We start from the raw sequence: 18,153 nt of genomic DNA, 5'->3' as shown, positions 1-18,153 counted from the left end.
CCAGCCCCATCTTGCATGATCCGTTAAATGGCAGATTACGTTGACTTCGTATTAATAGATTTTTATATGACAGCTTTAAATCAGAGGAGAGAAACCACCAAACCTCCTCCACTCGGGTTGAAAATCAGGGGCAAAATAAATCCTTGGAAAAATTTCGACCAGGCCGCGTGAAACGCTGCGTTCAATTAGACGACTAATTAATTGAAACACTGCCGCGGCGACGCGGCCAACGAAATTGGCATTATGAATTCGATGAAACGTCCAGCTGGGCATCTGACTTTTTCCCACGGCTGGGCCGAGGGTTGCCGTTTTAATAGACCGATTGTCGCAACGGCCGGCGCAGCGGTCGCGTAAATTTCATCGGTTAACCTTGCCCCGTTGATAAAACGGCCGCACGATGGCTTGATCGCGGCGCATCGGAAAACAAGGGGCGTACTGCCGCGTTAAACGCGCTACGGCCACTCGCGATATCCTGAACGGGCAATTTGACACGCGCCCGTACACCTCTCGCTGCCCGTTTCTATTATAATTAAACTAATTGCTCTTCCGGCGGATAGAAAAACAAAAATCGGGGCCGATACAGCCATCGACCGGCTGTATAAACAGCAACGAAAACGCATCGGCTATAAATGTGCCCCCGGTGTTTGCCCGACGGTTCGTATAACGATCATCGTTTCCGTAGCCGTGCACGGTCGGTCCAAATATTTGTCTACCTCCATCGAATCATTTCGATGCGTGTAAACATTGAAAAAAACATCGTTTCCTGCGTTAAACACCGCCGGCTGCAAATGCACAGGATGAATCGCGGGCAACGACTTTTTGTTTGCTCGTTACGCATTGCTCCTGCGCTGGCCGCGCTACTTGCGGAAATACCATGGGAATATCATGCGTCCAACATATGCCCATACGCGGGTGGGTGGTCCGAGTGGCGCGCGAGTTAGTACATTTTTAAAACCTAATGAATTTGGGCACGTTGGGCAGGGAAATTAAAGACTACTTAGGCAGACATTACATATGAATTCGAAGCTCGAGGGATTATTCGACCCTTTTCTCGTCTGCTTAATGGGGCAGGTATTTATTTACCACTCCTCGAGGTACATCGAGTGGAGGGGGCCTTCAAAGGAGCCCGATGACTTTATAATTCCCCCTGTATATCCTGATTTTAATCCGTTAATCCAATAACGATGAAAGCGGCGATCGGTGTTCGAACGCACTTGAATTGAGATCGGGAAAGGCGGCTCGAGATCCTTTCAGAGCACGAGACCGATAAGGAGCTTCTCAAAGGAGTCGGGGGAAGAGCGATTGCTCCATTTCAGAACAGCTCCTGATAGAAGAATATAAATGCTAAGTGTCCACTCTCTTTTTGCGCCCGCTGACCCTCGCGTCTGCTGACACGCGAAGGAAACTTTTTTCGAGAGGCTGTGACCGTGCTTCGCCCCGGGGAAGGCGCAATATTCTATGGGAAATCACTCTCGGAATCGACAGGTGCACGCGTCGCCGGGCTTCTCCCGCTATTATTCCTCCGCAGCTAATGCAACACCGCCGTCTCCATTAGCGACATTCGGCAGGCAACAGCCGAGCCACTTCGGCAATGCTTTACCAGGCTGACTAACTTTCCCCTCTAATCGCCTCTGACGGGAAATCGCTCACACGGTGTCAGGGTCGCGGAAACGACAATGTTCTGAGAAAAGCCGCGTCGCGCGTAGATACGGTGCCGTTCGATTTTCCATTAGGAAATTACCGTTCACCAGGAATTTCGTAACCACGCATGAAACACGCTATGGTGGATGATCAAGTTGTTAGGGGATGCTATTAACACGGGCCTTCTGTTCCATTCCCCGCGAACAGACTTCAAAGGGAGAATTAACACAACGATTTTCAGCGCGTTAACTTTGAGCGCGGTCCCCATTCGCGATTTGAGAAAGCTCGCGCGCGGAACGCGAGTCAGAGGGGTAGGGGAGCGCCGTGCGACTGACGCGATAATATTTTCATCGAATACCTAACTTATACAGCGCCATTCCGGGAACTGGAACGCGCTGCGGCTGTTTTTTAAGCTGTTGCATATTTATCAGACGCGAAACATTCGTTAGAGGTACGAGCGGACTTTGGTTTAGCGGTAAAGCAGGATAAGGAAGAAGCGAGCGAATGTTTCCCGCTTAAAAGCGAACGCGCGTTTGTTAAAAAAAAAAGGTACCGCGACCCGTCCCAATTCCTAGAATCGCCGAGCACGACATGTCGGAGCAGTCACTGCATCGAAATCGGCCCAAACACGAATTAACCCGTCCCTTAACGACTCCGATCGGAGTATAAACAAACCCGCGATCGAAACCCACCCGCCTGCAAGAAAATCCGATTGGTACGCGGCACCTGTTTCTGCATTTGCAAACGTTTCGCTGGCCCCGATTCGTTAATGTAAATAACAAGATAAATTACAGAGAGACCCGCCCCCGCGTGGAAACACGAGGCAGAGCGGTTCGAATCGGTAGAAAGAAGACACCGCGATGTATCAGCGTTCGGCAATAGCATTAACTCCTCCCCAAGCTTCATCCACCCCCGTCCAAGCGTTTCACCCCTCGTATTTACGCGCCCTCCGTCGCCCGGCGCAGTCCTGACCCCGTTCTTACTTGCTATTCAAAAGTTACGGTCCGCGAGTGAACTCTGCACTCAGGGGTTGGCCACCCCCTTCAGCCGCGGACTAATTCCGCGATATGCGGCCGCGTACGTGCCCCGTGACTCGCGGGCAGCGAAGTTGAGGATAGAAACCGAACGGGATTCGTCCCAGGTATCTCCACCGTCCGCGATTCCCTTCCTATTTTATCAAATGATTACGCGGCTGGCGAACGTTATCGTCCCTGCAACGCGATTCGCGGCGCCTAACGCGAGGGCAGCGGCGCTCCCTTGAGCAAACGTCTCTTATTTCGAGAGGCAAATTCGACGTTAATCAAGGAGACGCGACATCTCTGATCGAACGCCCCGCCGCGATCGTATCGCCCTGGCAGGAGGGAAATGGATTTCATTCGTAGGAGATCGATGACGTCCCTATCGCTATTCACGGTGCATTCTGCTCGATAACAGGCATGCACGTCGGTAGAATATTATGGGGAGCAAGTAATGCTACGATATCGGTGAATCGTGGCTCAGCGACAGAGAAGGAGGACGCGCATAGCTACGTGAAATCAATTTGCCGAAAAAGACAGACGTGTTTCTTGTTGCTCCCATAAGGAAGCACCGGTTAGTCTTATTATCGTTTTTGTATAAAACGAAGCTCGATTCAGCGTTTCTCAAGTGCCCGGGAATTTATCGAGCCTGGTGGATTGTGCCAGTCGGTTTACAGTCGCCTGGAACGGCGCGAACATGCTTACGGGAAACGGAAAGCGAAAGAAGTAAAGCCGATCAGCGGTGACTGTAGTGGCTCCGAGCGGACCAGCAGGATTTTCATTGGCCATTGGCTATTAAACCACCCCTATACGAGACACCTCGTGTCCTTTCTCCGTCGATGCGACCCGAGCCTGACCCCCAACCCTCGTCCAGAAGGCTCGCGATACAGCCGGCCGTAAGTTGCACGCCGCGCCATAAATCCAGCAACGATTCTCTTGCGAAGGTAGTTTAAATTTTAAAGGAGCGCGCGGGTAAACTACGTCAGCGGTATCGCGCGCTTCGTGGCGAGCAAACGTGCAGCGAGAAAGTACAGCGGGGTGGCTTTACTGGCGATATTTTTCGACCGTTCTAGGCGAGCCGACGCGGTTGCGTATTGTTTGTGCGATTTTTTTTTTTTCAATAGACCGACGCTGAACAGCGGCTAGTTTCGGTGGAACATTTCGCTTACGAACACTTTGTTACGTCGGCGGGCTAATTAAAGGATTCAATTAGCCGCTGTTATGGAAATACCGAATGAATAGCGGCGACCATGTTTCCAAGGATTTCTGAATCAAGCGAAGGATGCTGACTCCATCGAATATTCCCCCGCGCGTCTCTGATTATTTCAAAGTAATATGAAGCAGAGGATACCGTCCATTGTCCGCGGTAATAGCGTTCTCTCTTGAAACGAGACGGTTTAACGAGCCGCAAAAATAGCATCGCTACCGCCAACCTGCGTTCGACCTCCCTTTTATCGTTCCTACAAAGTTCCTCCGAAATCTACTTGTACCCGAGTCACGGACTCCCTGGACGAGTTCGTTAGCTTTTTGCGGCCAGCTCGCCCGCTCGGGAGCCAACGTGAGTTCGTTTGCCTGCTACCAAGTCTCGCAAAAACTTTCCGCTGCTCTCAGCCCCCGTATTTGAGAGCAGCAAGAATCGGTGTACGGACGAGGGGATCGAAGTTACGGTGCTCGTGATTCGTTCCGCGCCGAGTGGGAACGTCCTCGCGAGATAAGTAGCTTCCAAATCCCATGGCTAGAGGAATACGCTCGCGTATAATTGAAACGATGGTGAACTAACATAAGACAGTCCATCCTCAATAACTTAAACACTCTACATCTTGCTACGTATCAGATACGTTGTACGACGATCGCGTGGAATCTGTGAAATCCCCAGTGAACAAGGACCGGGGATCTCCGAGGAGCTACCGATGCAATTGTCCAAATTCAAAGGGGACTGTGGGACCTGGAGTCAGCGAATCGAAACGAACCCGTCTTACAAAACCCCTTAAGCTGATCTTTCTTGCTCGTCGCGCTGTCTGCTCTCGCAGCAAGATTTGCCTCTCCTGAGAGGGGACAAGGACGCGTCGCGGGTCAACAACCAGTAATACCATGCCACGGCAAGGATACGTAGTTCCGTGTCCTCGAGCCTCGCGTATTCCTCGTTCACAGTCGAGCGACAGAGCAAAGCGCGCATAGAAAGCACGATGGGGTGTTCGACTCACCGCTGAGCAGCGACGATACGAAGACCACGGCGATCCACAGGAGCTGGAGGCTTCGACTCACGTGGCGCGGAGGATCGACGCGCAGGCATCGCTGCATCCCGATGCAGCGACCGATCGCCCAGCGTTCTCCAGCGTCCATCGGGCCTCCGGGAAATGGGGGTAGAACCTCGAGGATGGCACGTCCACCGTCGTCCGCTCCGAACCCCTCGCAGGGGTGGCTGCCTTTCGATGTCGCTGCTCTCGATGGGTACGTGTGCCCTTGGTGTGCGCCCCGATCCAACTACGCCGTAGAACTTTACGTGATCCAGTCTCTCGGGCACTCGCCGCGTCGGGCGCCAGTGAGAGACTGCTCGGTGGCGCGCGACAGGTTCCCGCGGAGATTCGCGGCTCGTGCGCACCCGGTCGTCCTCGAGCAGCCTCGGCACCCCTCTATCCACGCACTCAGACGTCCTGCGCTTCCGTCAGCCGGCCACAGCCACCCTCTCGCCGTCCGACCCGTGCACGTACACGGGCCCAGGCTTAAGTACGGGTACATCCAAGGGGTTACGAGATGCCCCGACCGCAAGCTCAGGCCGCGCACCGGGGAACCACCGCCTCCTCCGGCGCCACCCGCCACCTCCGCCCTCTCCCGTCATCCAGGTACAACTCCTCCCTCTCCGCGTCCTTGTCCAGCGTGTACCTCGTCGTACCGACCTCCTCGCCACGGTCCATGTTCCCGTGCAGTTTCCACCGGCGTACACCGTCGGGGATCACCGACGCTCCCGCCGCCGCCCGTCGTCGTCCACCCCACTCCGAGCAGCGACCATCAAGCAGCCCGACCTCAAAGAGCGAGAGAACCCCGGTGTAACCTTACGCGGACGCAAATTAAATAGCGAGGCGGGTTACAGTGACGATTAGCCGACCTTCCGGGGACACCCTTTCCACCTTTTCCTGGTCCAACTACAGTTCCAATGAAATCGTCGCGCTAAGTCTGTTAGAATGAAATGAAACGGGGTGGAATGCTCTTTTTATTAAGCAGCTTATCGTGCAGAGTCGCGATCAGGTTTGGGAGCAGCGTGTATTATGGGGCGGAGAGTAGAGCGAAGAAGAAGCCTCGCGATACTGTGCAAACTTAATGGACGGGAAATTGAATCGAACAACGATTTCTCCTTTAATTAAAATACATTCCGTTCCCGTTCGCAATTGTATAAACAATTCTTATTAATTCCAGCACGGTATAATCGGGGAATATTATAAGCGTGTATTGATAATCGTCCGAGGAGAGAGAGCGTACGCTCGTCGAGAGCGATATGGAATTCCCGTTAAATCGAGATGGAAATTCGATTTCACGGGGGCAATTATTTTCCAGGATTTCAGCCCCGCTTTTCAAATGTCAGAGGCGAAGGTGAGCTATCCATAATCGACAACAAGTGACCCCGCAGCACTGTCAAAGAGCGGTGGAAACTGTTGCCGCGGCCACGCGCGCAAATTAAATGGCAACGGGGCAGAAGAGCCGCTCACCCCCAAGAAGAGCGAACCCATCTCGCAGCGGATGCGTAACTTTACCCCCTGAAATTTTTATTGCAGAACATCTCGCGAAACCTTCTAAACTTTCTGCGAATTTTATTCCGCCGAGGAAAACAGTCGGATAAATGATACGCGAGAGGCTTCGCGCGAGCACAGAAGCTCGGTACAAGAGCCCTCTCGATGCGCAGAAAAGCGATGCGAATGTGGCTAACGTATTCGCGGTAAGAGGAGCCTGCAAATAATTTACACGGTTTCGTGGAACCGGGCCTGCTAAAGGTCGAAGTGGAAGAAGGTACCGGTACGAGAAATTGATTCAAAGAAGAATGGCAACCCCCTTTGTGCCGTTATAGGAAGTGGGATGCAATTGATTTACTATTCAAAGAACGACTTAACACGAACAGCGGAGGACAGTGAGTTGTCGGAGACTCGTTTATAGCGCAGATATCTGGAGCACCGCTGATGATACCGAGTCCCCAAAGATTCCACCCCTTTATGCGCGAAAGCGCGGTGCCTCGAATGGCCGTGGACGATCTTTAATAGAAAGCAAGCCTGCCATGCTCGTGCACGATAGCTGGCGCAACTTGACACGACCGGAACGATTAAATAGCCGTGGCATACGCGACAGATTAACTCCTCTTTCCGGCGTTCCGCTTCCGTAAATCCTTTGACGTCTGCGGCTTCCTGGCTCCGTGATTAACTTACCGGGCGCGCTCGACTTTTGACGTTTGCCCGCAAACTCCGCCGTTATCAGGCCATCGTAATCGAGTTTCGCCGCGGGGAATAAGCGAAAAATCAAACAGCAGAGCACTAATCGATGAGGATGTTCATTCTTCCACCAGAAACAGGGCTTGCAAAGTGGGGTGGGGTGTGCGCGTGAAACCGCTGAAACGGCACACTAACGCGTATCTAGATCAAATTTTCATTCGCCCATTTACGACGGCCGAAAACTACTTTCGAAATTATAGACGGGCTTCCTCAATTTAGGTTCCGCGGAATTTAGATGGCCTCGGAACTTGCATCTTCTACCTCGAGAAAGAAGCGTTGCAAGTGTTCGGCGAATGGTATCGAAAGCGATCGAGGCGGGTGGTAACGATACGCGCCATTATAGGGACAAATATTGGGGCACGGTTTTTACCCGGAACTGATAGCGTCGACTCGGTTTTTGCCCTGCGAGATCCATTGTCACGGGCGGCCATGCAAATTGTTGGGGAACTCCGGGCGCAACAAGAACACGCATAACAGGGGGATCATTTGTGGCCAAACCCCAGCGCCCACGATCACCTTGTTTCTGCGATTATTTGTTGCGAGGCGATCGCAAGGAGCGCGTTTAACCGCCCGCATCTCTGGCCCCGGCGATCGCGGGCCAACGTTTTGCGGTAAATTAACGTCAGGGAACGCTGGTGATTAATCGATCCGCCTCGGTGATGTATCGTCCGCGTCGTCCTAACGAAACATCCAAGTTAAAACCGCGAGGAACGGAGGCACAGCGTGGGGGATATTATTTTCCGGCGATCGTGACCTATTTCCCGCGTAATGTGTGACCTACTTGGACGTTTCCTTTTCCGCGACTATAATTACAGCGCATTTGCATGGCAATGGGAAATGTTATTAACGCGGGGGAAGTAGGAAAATGGAAGTAAGCGAATGAAAAAGAATGGAGAAACGTACGGAGGGTTGGAAGTTGAAGTGGTCCTGCGGGTTGGAGGAGTTCTTGATCTTCCTCGTTGCATTCTAATGGGTGACTGAACAATGCGCTGGTGGATATTTTGATTCTTCATAGCAGTAGGCTGTAAAACAAACAAAGGTGTAAATGACTGAATGTTTTTATTATTCTTGTTTCGTATATATATATATATATATATAAAGAAGACACGAAACAAGAATAATAAAAACATTCAATTATTTACACCATTGTTTGTTTTACAGCCTACTGCTATGAAGAATCAAAATATCCACCAGCGCATTGTTCAGTCACCCATTAGAATGCGACGAGGAAGATCAAGAACTCCTCCAACCCCCAGGACCACTTCAATTTCCAACCCTATATTATATATATATATATCGCACATCAAAATACAGGCATCCTTCACATCGATTTATAAACATCTTAATCGTACATTATCAGATAACATTATTAAATATTATAATTACACATTTCTAATTTCATTAGAAAATGTATCACGAAAACGCCCGAACATGTATTCCAATGTTATTAGAACTCCTTAAGGGATATATGTATATATATAAACTTTGCGTCCCGCTCTTATAAGATAATTAAATTCAAATTAAAACGTGGCAGTAATGCTTACACAATGGATACACTCTGGGAATTTATATTAAAGCGAAAAGGGTTCGCACTGCTCCGTACTTTTTACAGTTTACTCAGCTTCACTCGATTCGCTATTCGCCCTCCACCCTGTCGATACTTCCATCAATTATCTTTGTCTCTGTAACTAACGATTTCAACCCCTTCGATGAACTTCAGGAGCGGTGATCGAAAAATTGTTAAAACTTCCCAAGCAAACGAGATTAAGGTACGCTCCTGTTTTCTCTTTGTTAAAAAGGAGAAGTTTAAAGTCCGGCCGCGGGGTTTCCGTGTTTCTTTATCCCCCCGTTTCCCAGCGCGCCGTACAAGTCGTGAATAAACACTTCAATTACGCCGGGCCGAGAACTTTAAGGGCGGATTCGGAGCAGGTGCCCCGTGGAATTTCTATCTTATGATTTTCGCTCGATCCCGACTGAAATGCAGCTGCCTTCGCGTAATAATAATCACGGTGACTGCGCCGGGCGAGTAATTCAAAAGATAAACACGGGATACGAATTACACGGCGGGGGGGAAAAAAAAGAGATAATCATGAGTTCAGTCAGAAACACGGATAATGCAATTTAAAAGCAGCGACGAAAAATACGACCGTTACGCGGAGCTTTCGCGAGCAAAGATCCCGCCCACCCCCAGACTCCCACTGCGACTCGCGTAATTGCAACACCCTCGCAACGTTAATATTTTTAATTGAAATACACGGCTATGGAATTTTATAAAAGTTTTATGGGTCCGGCGACGGAATTAATGGGCCCTCGACGTTTTCAATAAAACTCTGTTGCGACTAATGGACGGTATAATGACACAAGGTACTCATCCTGCGTTGAAAAAACAACAGACAGACGCCAAATAATTCACTATCGCCTGGAAAAATTGATTTGAACAAAATGAAATGTTGAAATTAGGGGGAGTGCCTCTAGTGCCGTGCGCTTAAGGTTTTCCCCAAGTTAGCTATATTTATTACAAAAAAATAATAATAAACTGCAACTTCAAAGGTGCATAAAAACGTGGTGCAAATTTCAGACGAATTGAATCGCTAGTTTCTTGGGAAAAAAATCCCAAATTTTGCTATGTTTTTAGCCCAAAAAATAGGATTTCCTCGTATGCGGGAAACGTTCGCCTGCGATCGGCACTTGTTTTATCCAGGATCATTTGCCTCGATATCTCCAGAACATCGATATCGGAGACGAGAGAAATGATCTACCAATCTCAAAGTTTACCCCCATCCCCCATCGAGTCCCAACAAGTGCGCTCTATTCTCATCATATAACTGAGAACCCTTCCACTCGTTTCACCCTGTAAGTCTCGCGGTTCAGGTTCTAAATTCAAGCTGAATTACTAATGGGACCGACAAATATGGATGGCTCGATACTATTGAAACGCGTAAACGAATTGGCCTAGTGTTTCCAATTGAAATCAGATCGATGCCGCGGCACCGTCGATTCGCAACGAAAGCAATTTGTCGGCCAGATACGAACACACGTGTCTTCAATAGCGAAAGGGCCAAGCGTCTTGTGTGGTCGCGAGCCGCACACGTACGAGACACACGGGCACGTGTCGTCCTGCAGCAATCAACGTGCTAATCAAGCTTTTGAATCAATTCAAAGGATTCAGTTTCCTGCCGGGCGGAAGTTAAGGCGAACTTCCACTTCCATCGAACGGGTTATTATAGCGCCGGGTCGTACACGCGATCGCTTTTCGCGAGAGCGATCGTATATATTCAAAACGATCCACGAAAAGTTGGTCCACTTCCGTCGAAATTCGCGGGCCGATTCGCGGGGAGCAATTAAAGCGACAATGGTCAATTATGATATCTTATATGATAGTTATCGCATTGATGGAATACACGGATGAGTATCTATAATTCGGTTAACACGTTTCACTTCGCCGAAAGTGGAACGCCTCGGACTGACGCTCCGCGTTGATACACGTGACGTTGGAAAATACGAAAATGGGAGGTGACATAAATGCGAGGGAACGTAATTTGTCCGGGAACCTTTCGCTGGCTGAGCATTTGCACAACTAAGGTGAATGTCCCAATTTCTGCTCATTTAAGAGGTAACTCGTCATAAAGAAGCTGTAAAAAATTCGTTTGTGATGAAAATTTGCAGAGTAATTGATTAATTCTTTAATAATAAATCAACCAATTCAAAAACTATTTAAGAAAGATATTTCAAGATGTTGAAGTATTAGTACTAATTTAGAATTATTTTGTTGCAAGTATAGTACATACGTAACGCATATAATAAGAAAAATACGAAATGATCAGAAATGGAGACATGAGCAGAAATTGGGACATTCACCTTAACGTAAGGGGAACAGATGTCACGCTATGCGGATCCTATAGCGTGGGCATTTACGCACTTTCCCATTTTCGTCTTTTAATTCGTTAAAATTCTCCTCTATATTAATTATCCTATATAATTAATCGAACGAGAAATTGCTCAACATTCCTCTGTTCGGGATCCTCTGTCGGAGGAACGAAGCAGCACATATTTCAAATTGGTACGGTATGCAAGACGGGAATGAAAAATTTTGATCCGCCATGACGGTTACTATTTGATATTGTAACCTACAAATGGGCTGATTGATCTCTAGACATTCGAAATGTATTCCACGACAATGCAGTTTTTTGTACAAACACCGCTGCGTATATGATGCTCGAGTCATAGATGTGTCATATTTCGTAAATACTCAATATTCAAATTACCTTTTGAAGTAGTCGGCTAGATGTGCAGGGCTTCCGGTGGAACAACGGCTAACAAGACAGTTTCTGAAGCTATTCCCCTCTCGTTTCTCAACACACACCGGCTAACCACTAATATTCAAGTTTACTAACGAAGATGAAACGTACTCGTTCAGTTAATGAGTGTAATTTAGCAAACACGTTTGTTTTACGACAGCAAGCCCGAACACTGCACTCGCGACGCGAACACGATCTGACACGTTCAAAACTCCGGGAATGCGGGAGTTTCAAATTACTTTAGGGGCGCACTCTACCGAGGGCGTGCTCAACTGCTGATCGACTGATCGATCCTGCGCCATCGACGAAGTATAGGATAGACCTATCACCTTACGGATGTTCGAGTCGCGACAGACCTCGTCTGTGGTATCGCCACCGAAACTCCGTTACCGATCGGCTACACTGCATTCCACTTTAAAGCTGGAATAGACACGTCGAGTGATTTAGTCGAGTAGCGAGTAGTTTAGTAATTTACCATTGTTTTACTAAACTACTTGACTAAATTTTAGTGTTCACACACGAAAAAGTACTAAATTACTCACTACTCGACTACATTACTCGACGTGTCTGAATTAGCCTGTAGAGTGGACTCGTTCCGTGCACGGATGTACTGTTGATTGGTAGGAAACCGGCGGGGAAAGTGCTACAACCAATCGCAAAAGTGTTACGACCAATCGCGTGTGTCAGATCCGTGAGAGCTGCACACATCGGTCGTAAATCGGTAGGGACGCAGGCCTGCTCTTATATAGAATGGAGTGCTGTCGGTCCTATCGCGCATTATCCGCAATACACATCACGATCACGATTTTCTACGTAGATAACTATAGATAAGCATCTCTCATAGCTGGAGGGGGACGGACATTTTACAGCGCCGCTCACGACGCGGCTCAAAAGTTAAACGAGAGCGTCCAGAGCGGGAAATCTCTGATCCATTTGAATATATTAATCCCTTATTGTAAGTAGAAATTAATAGTCAGCACCGAAAATACTGGTGCATGCGAGTATTTGAGCACGTTAACAACGGTGATAACCTTTTACCGTGTGGTCCCTGCGGTCCCGGGATGTTTAGTGATCTCACTAGATTTTACTCTGAAGTTGCACGTACATTCGTCAACGCGAGTAAAATCTAGTGAGATCACTCAACAGTTGAGTCTGCTAAACGCACCCCATTCATGTTATTTACGTGACGCCTGACATTACGAAAGTGCAACACCAGCGCCGCTCGCGTTGCGGCTCAAAAGCTTATTTTTGACCACAGATTTTCTCTGCAATCTGCAAGATACCAGTGCCCCTGGTTTACGCTGGTTTACTCATATGGGTTTACTATCAGAGAGGCCGGACTTGGCAGTATTTGATAAATTAATTGGAATATTTATTTTACGAAGCTCGTAAAAACATGCCAGAAAACGTGGTAAATATTATGATATTTTTTCTTCATATCTTTGCATTAACGTTATTCGATGCAAAGAGAGAAGAATGGTTGTTGTTGCTTATTTAAAAAATTTAAACTGACGCTGTAGGTTAGATCGCCGCGTTCGTGTTGAAATAAACTGCAACATATCAATCGTATAGGTATTTTCGTTTAGTTTAAAATGCCTACGTTCTATCCTTATCGAAGAAACAGTTTTAATGGCCTCGAATAATTTTATTGTCGTCGATAGATTAATGTAATTATACAAGGATTTATTGAGACGAGATTAAGTATGAGAATTTGACTATTTGACTTTAATTTATGTGCACTCGTAGTTAAATGGTGACCATGTCGACGCGAAAAGCGTTAACTGTGAATCTCAAGAGAACGAAGAGGACACTAATGAAAATGACATACATTTTGAGCCAATTATTACCTTACCATTAATAGAAGTCTCCAACAACGAAGAGGATGAGGTTGAAATGATAAAAATGTAAATTCAGGCCATCGACCGTCATTCACAGATTTTATATTTGATACTGATGTGGGTATCCTGTGCGAATATAATAATGTTTCACTTGTAGGAGAGCAAAATTGTACCGTTACGATTCGTCCACTAACCCTGCGGAATGGAAAGAACGCGGGACAGGAGAAGTAAAATTGTTAAGACACAACATAAAAAATACAGTTAGGGTTGTGATGCGTAGAGACAAGACATATAAAATCTGCGCCAATCATTTTGTAACACCCTGGATGGAATTAAAACCAAATTGTGGTAGCGATAGAGCATGGGTATGGAGCGTACTCGCCGATTACGCAGACGAACAGCTCAAACCGGAATTACTGGCTATTCGATTTGCGAATGCCGAAAGTAAGCATGACCATAGCTTGGAGAAGTAGGAACATTAAGTAACAGAGCGCTTCGGTTAATCTTTCCATGTCTTTGTTTGTTAAAGATGCATCGGTTTGGAAGGAAGCATTTGAGAAGGCAAAAAAGATAGTAGGCTCGGAGTGCGAAATATACGCCGGGAAAAGTAGAGCCACAGACAAGCATTCTGAGAGCGATAGCGAATCTTCTAGCGATGTAAGTTACAGTGAAAGTACCGACAATGAAGAACAAACGAAGAAAACGACGGAAGACGGAAGTTTGAAAGTTCAAAATAACGAAGTTGGAAAATCAGACGACATCGCGAAACAGACGAAGACGGAAGAAAGCATGGACAAAGTATCGCACGAACTTGAGCAGTTACAGGTTAAGGAGTTGGGAGGGAAAAAGTAGATAACCATGTGCCGATTGGACGGACGTCTTAAACTACAAATACACATTCCGACGTAAACATAGGCGCATGCATATGCTTAACTATTTGAGCATCGAACGTAATGTAGGGAAAGTTTTTAGCAATAACGTTCACAGACAGGCGGAATAAATATTCAGTTTACGAATAAGACAATATTTATACGAATGTTGCATGTTATCTGTGATTTTTTAACGGAAGATGTTTTAGCATTTATACTATACATACAAAGATACGCTGTAACGGAAACAGACGTTAAATTTAACGGAAATGAGAAATTAATAAACGTAAGAGCCGTCTAAATTTCAAAAGCAAGGGAATTTATTCGATTACAATTTCGCTAGATTTCCTTCAAATTCTTATGTAGATAGGTAATAAATGTATCACATACATACGCGGTCCTGTTTCCGAACAAAACCCATAATGATTGATATCAAAAACTCGTGTAGTCATTTACGTTTGCGACTGACTACTTTTAAATATTTTATTTCTTCTAATCGTATTTTCTTAATCTGTTATACGGCTACACAAATTACAGTGAAGAATATTGGAATGTTTGGAGTGAACGAGACTCGTGTCCACTGTCCTTTCGTATCGTCGCGTCACGTCAGGTCGATCGTTTCGTCTCGTTTCGTCTCAATGTGCGAGAAACGAGCTGCTGAAAAAATATCGCGATTCAAGTGTTCGTTGGACATGAAACATTAACGCGATGTTACTTCCGCACTGAGGCATACGGCGACATTGTTTGTAATGTATCTCATAAAAGTTGTAGTTCCTTCACAATTCGTCTCTGTGCAAGAACGAATGGAGGATATTCCGTTTCTCCTCCATCGTGCGTTTCTTTTCGTTCGATAGTTTTCCTTTCAAAATACCCTCTATCCTAGTTTGTTCCGATTGAACGAATACATCTCCCCTTTCCAATATCCTCTGCATAGTTTTAACGTAAACTTTAGCGGCAGCGCGCTGCGGCTCCGGTAATGTTTCCTCAAACACTTTGGCTTTGTTCAATATTTCCTACGAAATACAATTTCATTGATTATGTACAGTCGGTTTTAAGGTAATTTTATAAGTTTTATCGCTTAATCCGTAAACGATCGTCACCTTCCTATACTTCTCTCCGCTGGATTTGAATTCCTCCGCGAGTCTGTCCAGTTGTTCCACGCAACCGGGTAGACCAAGATACACACCCGACTTTATTTTAATAAATCGTTTGATACTGTTCGCGGTAAAGTCGGTCCATTTGTCCGTGGCGAATGGGATCGGTTCCGTTTTTCCTTGCAGGAACAAAAGAACCGCCGGGAATTCTTCAGATTTAATCTTGTAGCGTGCAGCAAGATCAGAGTTGTCTTTGTTCCCATAATCTTTCACTCTAACTTCGGCTACCAATAAATCGTGAGCATCCTTCGTGGCAGCAGCTATTTGTCCGTACTGCTCGTGTTTCTCTCCGTACGGAAACGCCACATCAAACTTCACAATCGCCGCTTTGAATTTGGGGATTACCTACATATGTACGTTACAATAGCAATATTTCATTTCTCACGACTGCCAGTTTTTATCTGTAATTTCGCTGATCAACAGCGATTCAACCGGTCGATTTTTCTAACATAGGCTAGGTATTCTATTTACTCTGTACTAGAATCTATTTAGAACCAGACCGACACGCATATGCTACGCGCTAACCTCTGCAAATACATAGGTACGCTATAGATTTAAGTTCGCGTTGAATTCGCATGATGATGTGCAAGCGAATCAATAGTAGGTATTATCTCGAAAAAGAAACGCCTTAACGTCTCTCGTTGGTCGAGCCATAAAATATTCTTTAACTCGTGTACGGTCTCTCGGCCAACAAACGATGATATACAATTTATAATACATATACATAATATATGTGTGCATTTTCGTATTCGTTGGTTATTTAACTGTATTCGTATAGAAATTCAAGGATTTTATGCTAAAAACGTAGTAACTCGATTGAGCGTCCTGTACATATAACCATGACAACAGAGAATATATATATATATATATATATATCCGTGGTGAGACTAGCGTAAGCAATCAAAGTACTTGAATCACCGGGTCGTTAGTGTCGTTACCCTATGCCGTACAGTCGCAACAACTATAGTCAATACCTACTTGGTTTAGCAAACACAAAGAAAGGTACCTTGTCGAAGGAATAAGAATCCAGAGAGACGCATCCTTTGCAATCTTCGGCACCGGCAATTCCGATAGCAACAAGAATTACTGCGATCGATGGAAGCATGTTACGACTTATAACCGACGAGAATCCGTCCAATTCTTCCAATTGCTCGTATTCACTCGCAGAAAATAATTATTCCCAAATAAAGAATAAAATCGAAAGAGGAAAAATACGGAAATGTTCAGCGTGGTGGCGCGCAAGGTGGTTTATGTGTCAAGTTTGCTGATCGTATTAACGTACGTTCTGACGAGGTTGCGGATAAATCATATGGAAACGCAGCTAACAAGTAAGGAACCGGTGTTTTGACACGTTAAAGAAACTCCCTACTCGTCCCTCTAACTAACCTCGCGTTACGAAGCAACGAAGCAACCAGTCGGACAGATGAGAGAGACAGGTAAAGTAACTACACGCGGCGGTGGAGCTTACGCGCCTTTGTCGAATCAGAGAAGGACACGAAGCGCACGTTACAGGAGCGACCTCTCAATTTCAGCCAACTCAACGGCCGGCGCGGCGCAAGTGCAAAGGAGTAAGTTGAAACATAGATGGAACACGCGTATGTACATGAACAAAATTAAATAACAAAATTAGCGCCTTTCAGCCTGTCTATGTACCCCGTCAGGTCATCCAAAACGAGGTAAACATTTAGATATGTCAAACCAGATATGTATCGAGACCAACTGACGCGCAAAGATCGTTTGCCTTAAAATACATGTATGTAATACCGTTGTGATCGTTACCTTTGGGCACTTTCCTCTTCGATAAGTCTTGGTTCTCCAATTACAAAGAAAAGTATAAGGGCATCTATTTAATATACCTAAATGAAATTAATCACATAATTACAAGCGAAACAACTTTATAGCTTTACTGTCACATCATGTATTGCCTTTATAAATACAAAATAATGGTTTTTGTACGTGAAAGGCCTCGCAGGCAGAGAATAAATGAAATAAAGATAATATATATCGGACATTCTCCATTCTATTCCCTGTTTCCAAAGGAACCAGAAAACCGTCTATCCGTTTCTCCAAACCTGAACCGTATTCGGGCTGCATGGATATAGAACAGCATTAACCCCGAATCAGTCAATGTTACGCCGATAAAATTGCTCAAAGTATACTTTTCTCTGGCGAGGTTCCATGACAATTACAATTCATCTGCTGGAATAGATACAAGTGCATCGTGTACATACGGTTCTATGAGAAAAGTAGAATACATCGGTGTTTGGTCAGACGTAGGATGGACGGGGAACGGAGACAAACGAAGAAATCGAAGAATAGAGCGTGTGGGCGGTATGGTGTGTAGAGGGAAGGAAGGAAGGAATGCAGGAAAAGTGGGCAAGGGAGGGTGTCAGCCAGGCAGGCGGGCAGGCAGGCAGCTACTAGCTACGTATGTATGTACTAGAGAACAGGTATCCGCCGTAGGCGTCGTACGTTCATTGATGAGCGTATAACGCCCCGTGCCCGTGCCCATGCCTTAGACTACTCGTGACGTCACTAAATCCCACGAACGCCTGCGCTTCGTTCAGGGCCGTACCCCTATCGCACGGTTCTTGCACCCACAGTTTTTCCGTGAAAGGACAGTTGTACGTCTAATTGTTACGTTGACGCATCGTAAAATTTCTCTACGCTCCATATTTCCACGAGTCTTTCACGTTGCCAACAGTTTAATCGGTTTTTCTAGCCCCTCTCCGCCCATTCCAGAACATGTCTGTTCGGATGAAATGTGAGAACGACGAGGGATTGCGTGGGAAAGACGAAGAAGGCCAGGAGGAAGGGTGGGACTAGGGAGCCCCGAGCGGGAGATGTGGAGCGGGGGCGGAG

General features: G+C 46.5%; 3 protein-coding genes across 11 annotated transcripts in view; 1 reads left to right on the top strand and 2 right to left on the bottom strand.

Annotated features, from left to right (window-relative positions):
- Positions 1-11,721, bottom strand: part of LOC143372809 (cell adhesion molecule Dscam2) — a 130,420-nt gene extending 118,699 nt beyond the window's left edge. For 6 of the 9 annotated variants that reach the window (XM_076819371.1, XM_076819368.1, XM_076819370.1 and 3 more), the window contains exon 1: positions 4,862-5,456. In XM_076819371.1, the coding sequence (XP_076675486.1) occupies positions 4,862-5,000 (139 nt within the window). In that variant the 5' untranslated portion in view covers positions 5,001-5,456. Of the gene's footprint in view, positions 1-4,861; positions 5,457-11,397 lie in introns of those variants that run through there. The other 3 variants (XM_076819369.1, XM_076819373.1, XM_076819372.1) reach the window with 2 other exon arrangements.
- Positions 11,722-12,683: 962 nt separating this feature from the next.
- LOC143373310 (ran-specific GTPase-activating protein) lies at positions 12,684-15,181 on the top strand. The gene is made up of 4 exons (XM_076820455.1): positions 12,684-12,841; positions 13,177-13,334; positions 13,426-13,712; positions 13,798-15,181. The coding sequence occupies exons 1-4, from the start codon at positions 12,827-12,829 to the stop codon at positions 14,118-14,120; spliced, it is 783 nt and encodes a 260-aa protein (XP_076676570.1). The 5' UTR covers positions 12,684-12,826; the 3' UTR covers positions 14,121-15,181.
- On the bottom strand, positions 14,436-16,853 carry Wbl (endoplasmic reticulum protein 29-like protein wbl). The gene is made up of 3 exons (XM_076820457.1): positions 16,298-16,853; positions 15,238-15,636; positions 14,436-15,150 (listed from the first exon to the last, which is right to left on the bottom strand). Exons 1-3 carry the CDS (start codon positions 16,394-16,396, stop codon positions 14,914-14,916), a joined length of 735 nt encoding a protein of 244 aa, XP_076676572.1. The 5' UTR covers positions 16,397-16,853; the 3' UTR covers positions 14,436-14,913.
- Positions 16,854-18,153: the final 1,300 nt, after the last annotated feature.

Source organism: Andrena cerasifolii, chromosome 9, assembly GCF_050908995.1.
Source record: "Andrena cerasifolii isolate SP2316 chromosome 9, iyAndCera1_principal, whole genome shotgun sequence".
NCBI classification, from domain to species: domain Eukaryota; kingdom Metazoa; phylum Arthropoda; class Insecta; order Hymenoptera; family Andrenidae; genus Andrena; species Andrena cerasifolii.
Note: the sequence above shows the minus strand (reverse complement) of the source record. Positions and strands in the feature narration are given on the sequence as shown.

Coding starts and splice junctions, on each gene's coding strand:
- LOC143373310 (XM_076820455.1), top strand. Junction 13,335..13,425: donor GAGGTTGAAATGATAAAAAT/GTAAATTCAGGC, acceptor TTTCACTTGTAG/GAGAGCAAAATTGTACCGTT. Junction 13,713..13,797: donor TCGATTTGCGAATGCCGAAA/GTAAGCATGACC, acceptor TGTTTGTTAAAG/ATGCATCGGTTTGGAAGGAA.
- Wbl (XM_076820457.1), bottom strand. CDS start 16,396: ATGCTTCCATCGATCGCAGTAATTCTTGTTGCTATCGGAATTGCCGGT. Junction 15,637..16,297: donor ATTCTTATTCCTTCGACAAG/GTACCTTTCTTT, acceptor GTACATATGTAG/GTAATCCCCAAATTCAAAGC. Junction 15,151..15,237: donor GCGGAGAGAAGTATAGGAAG/GTGACGATCGTT, acceptor TGTATTTCGTAG/GAAATATTGAACAAAGCCAA.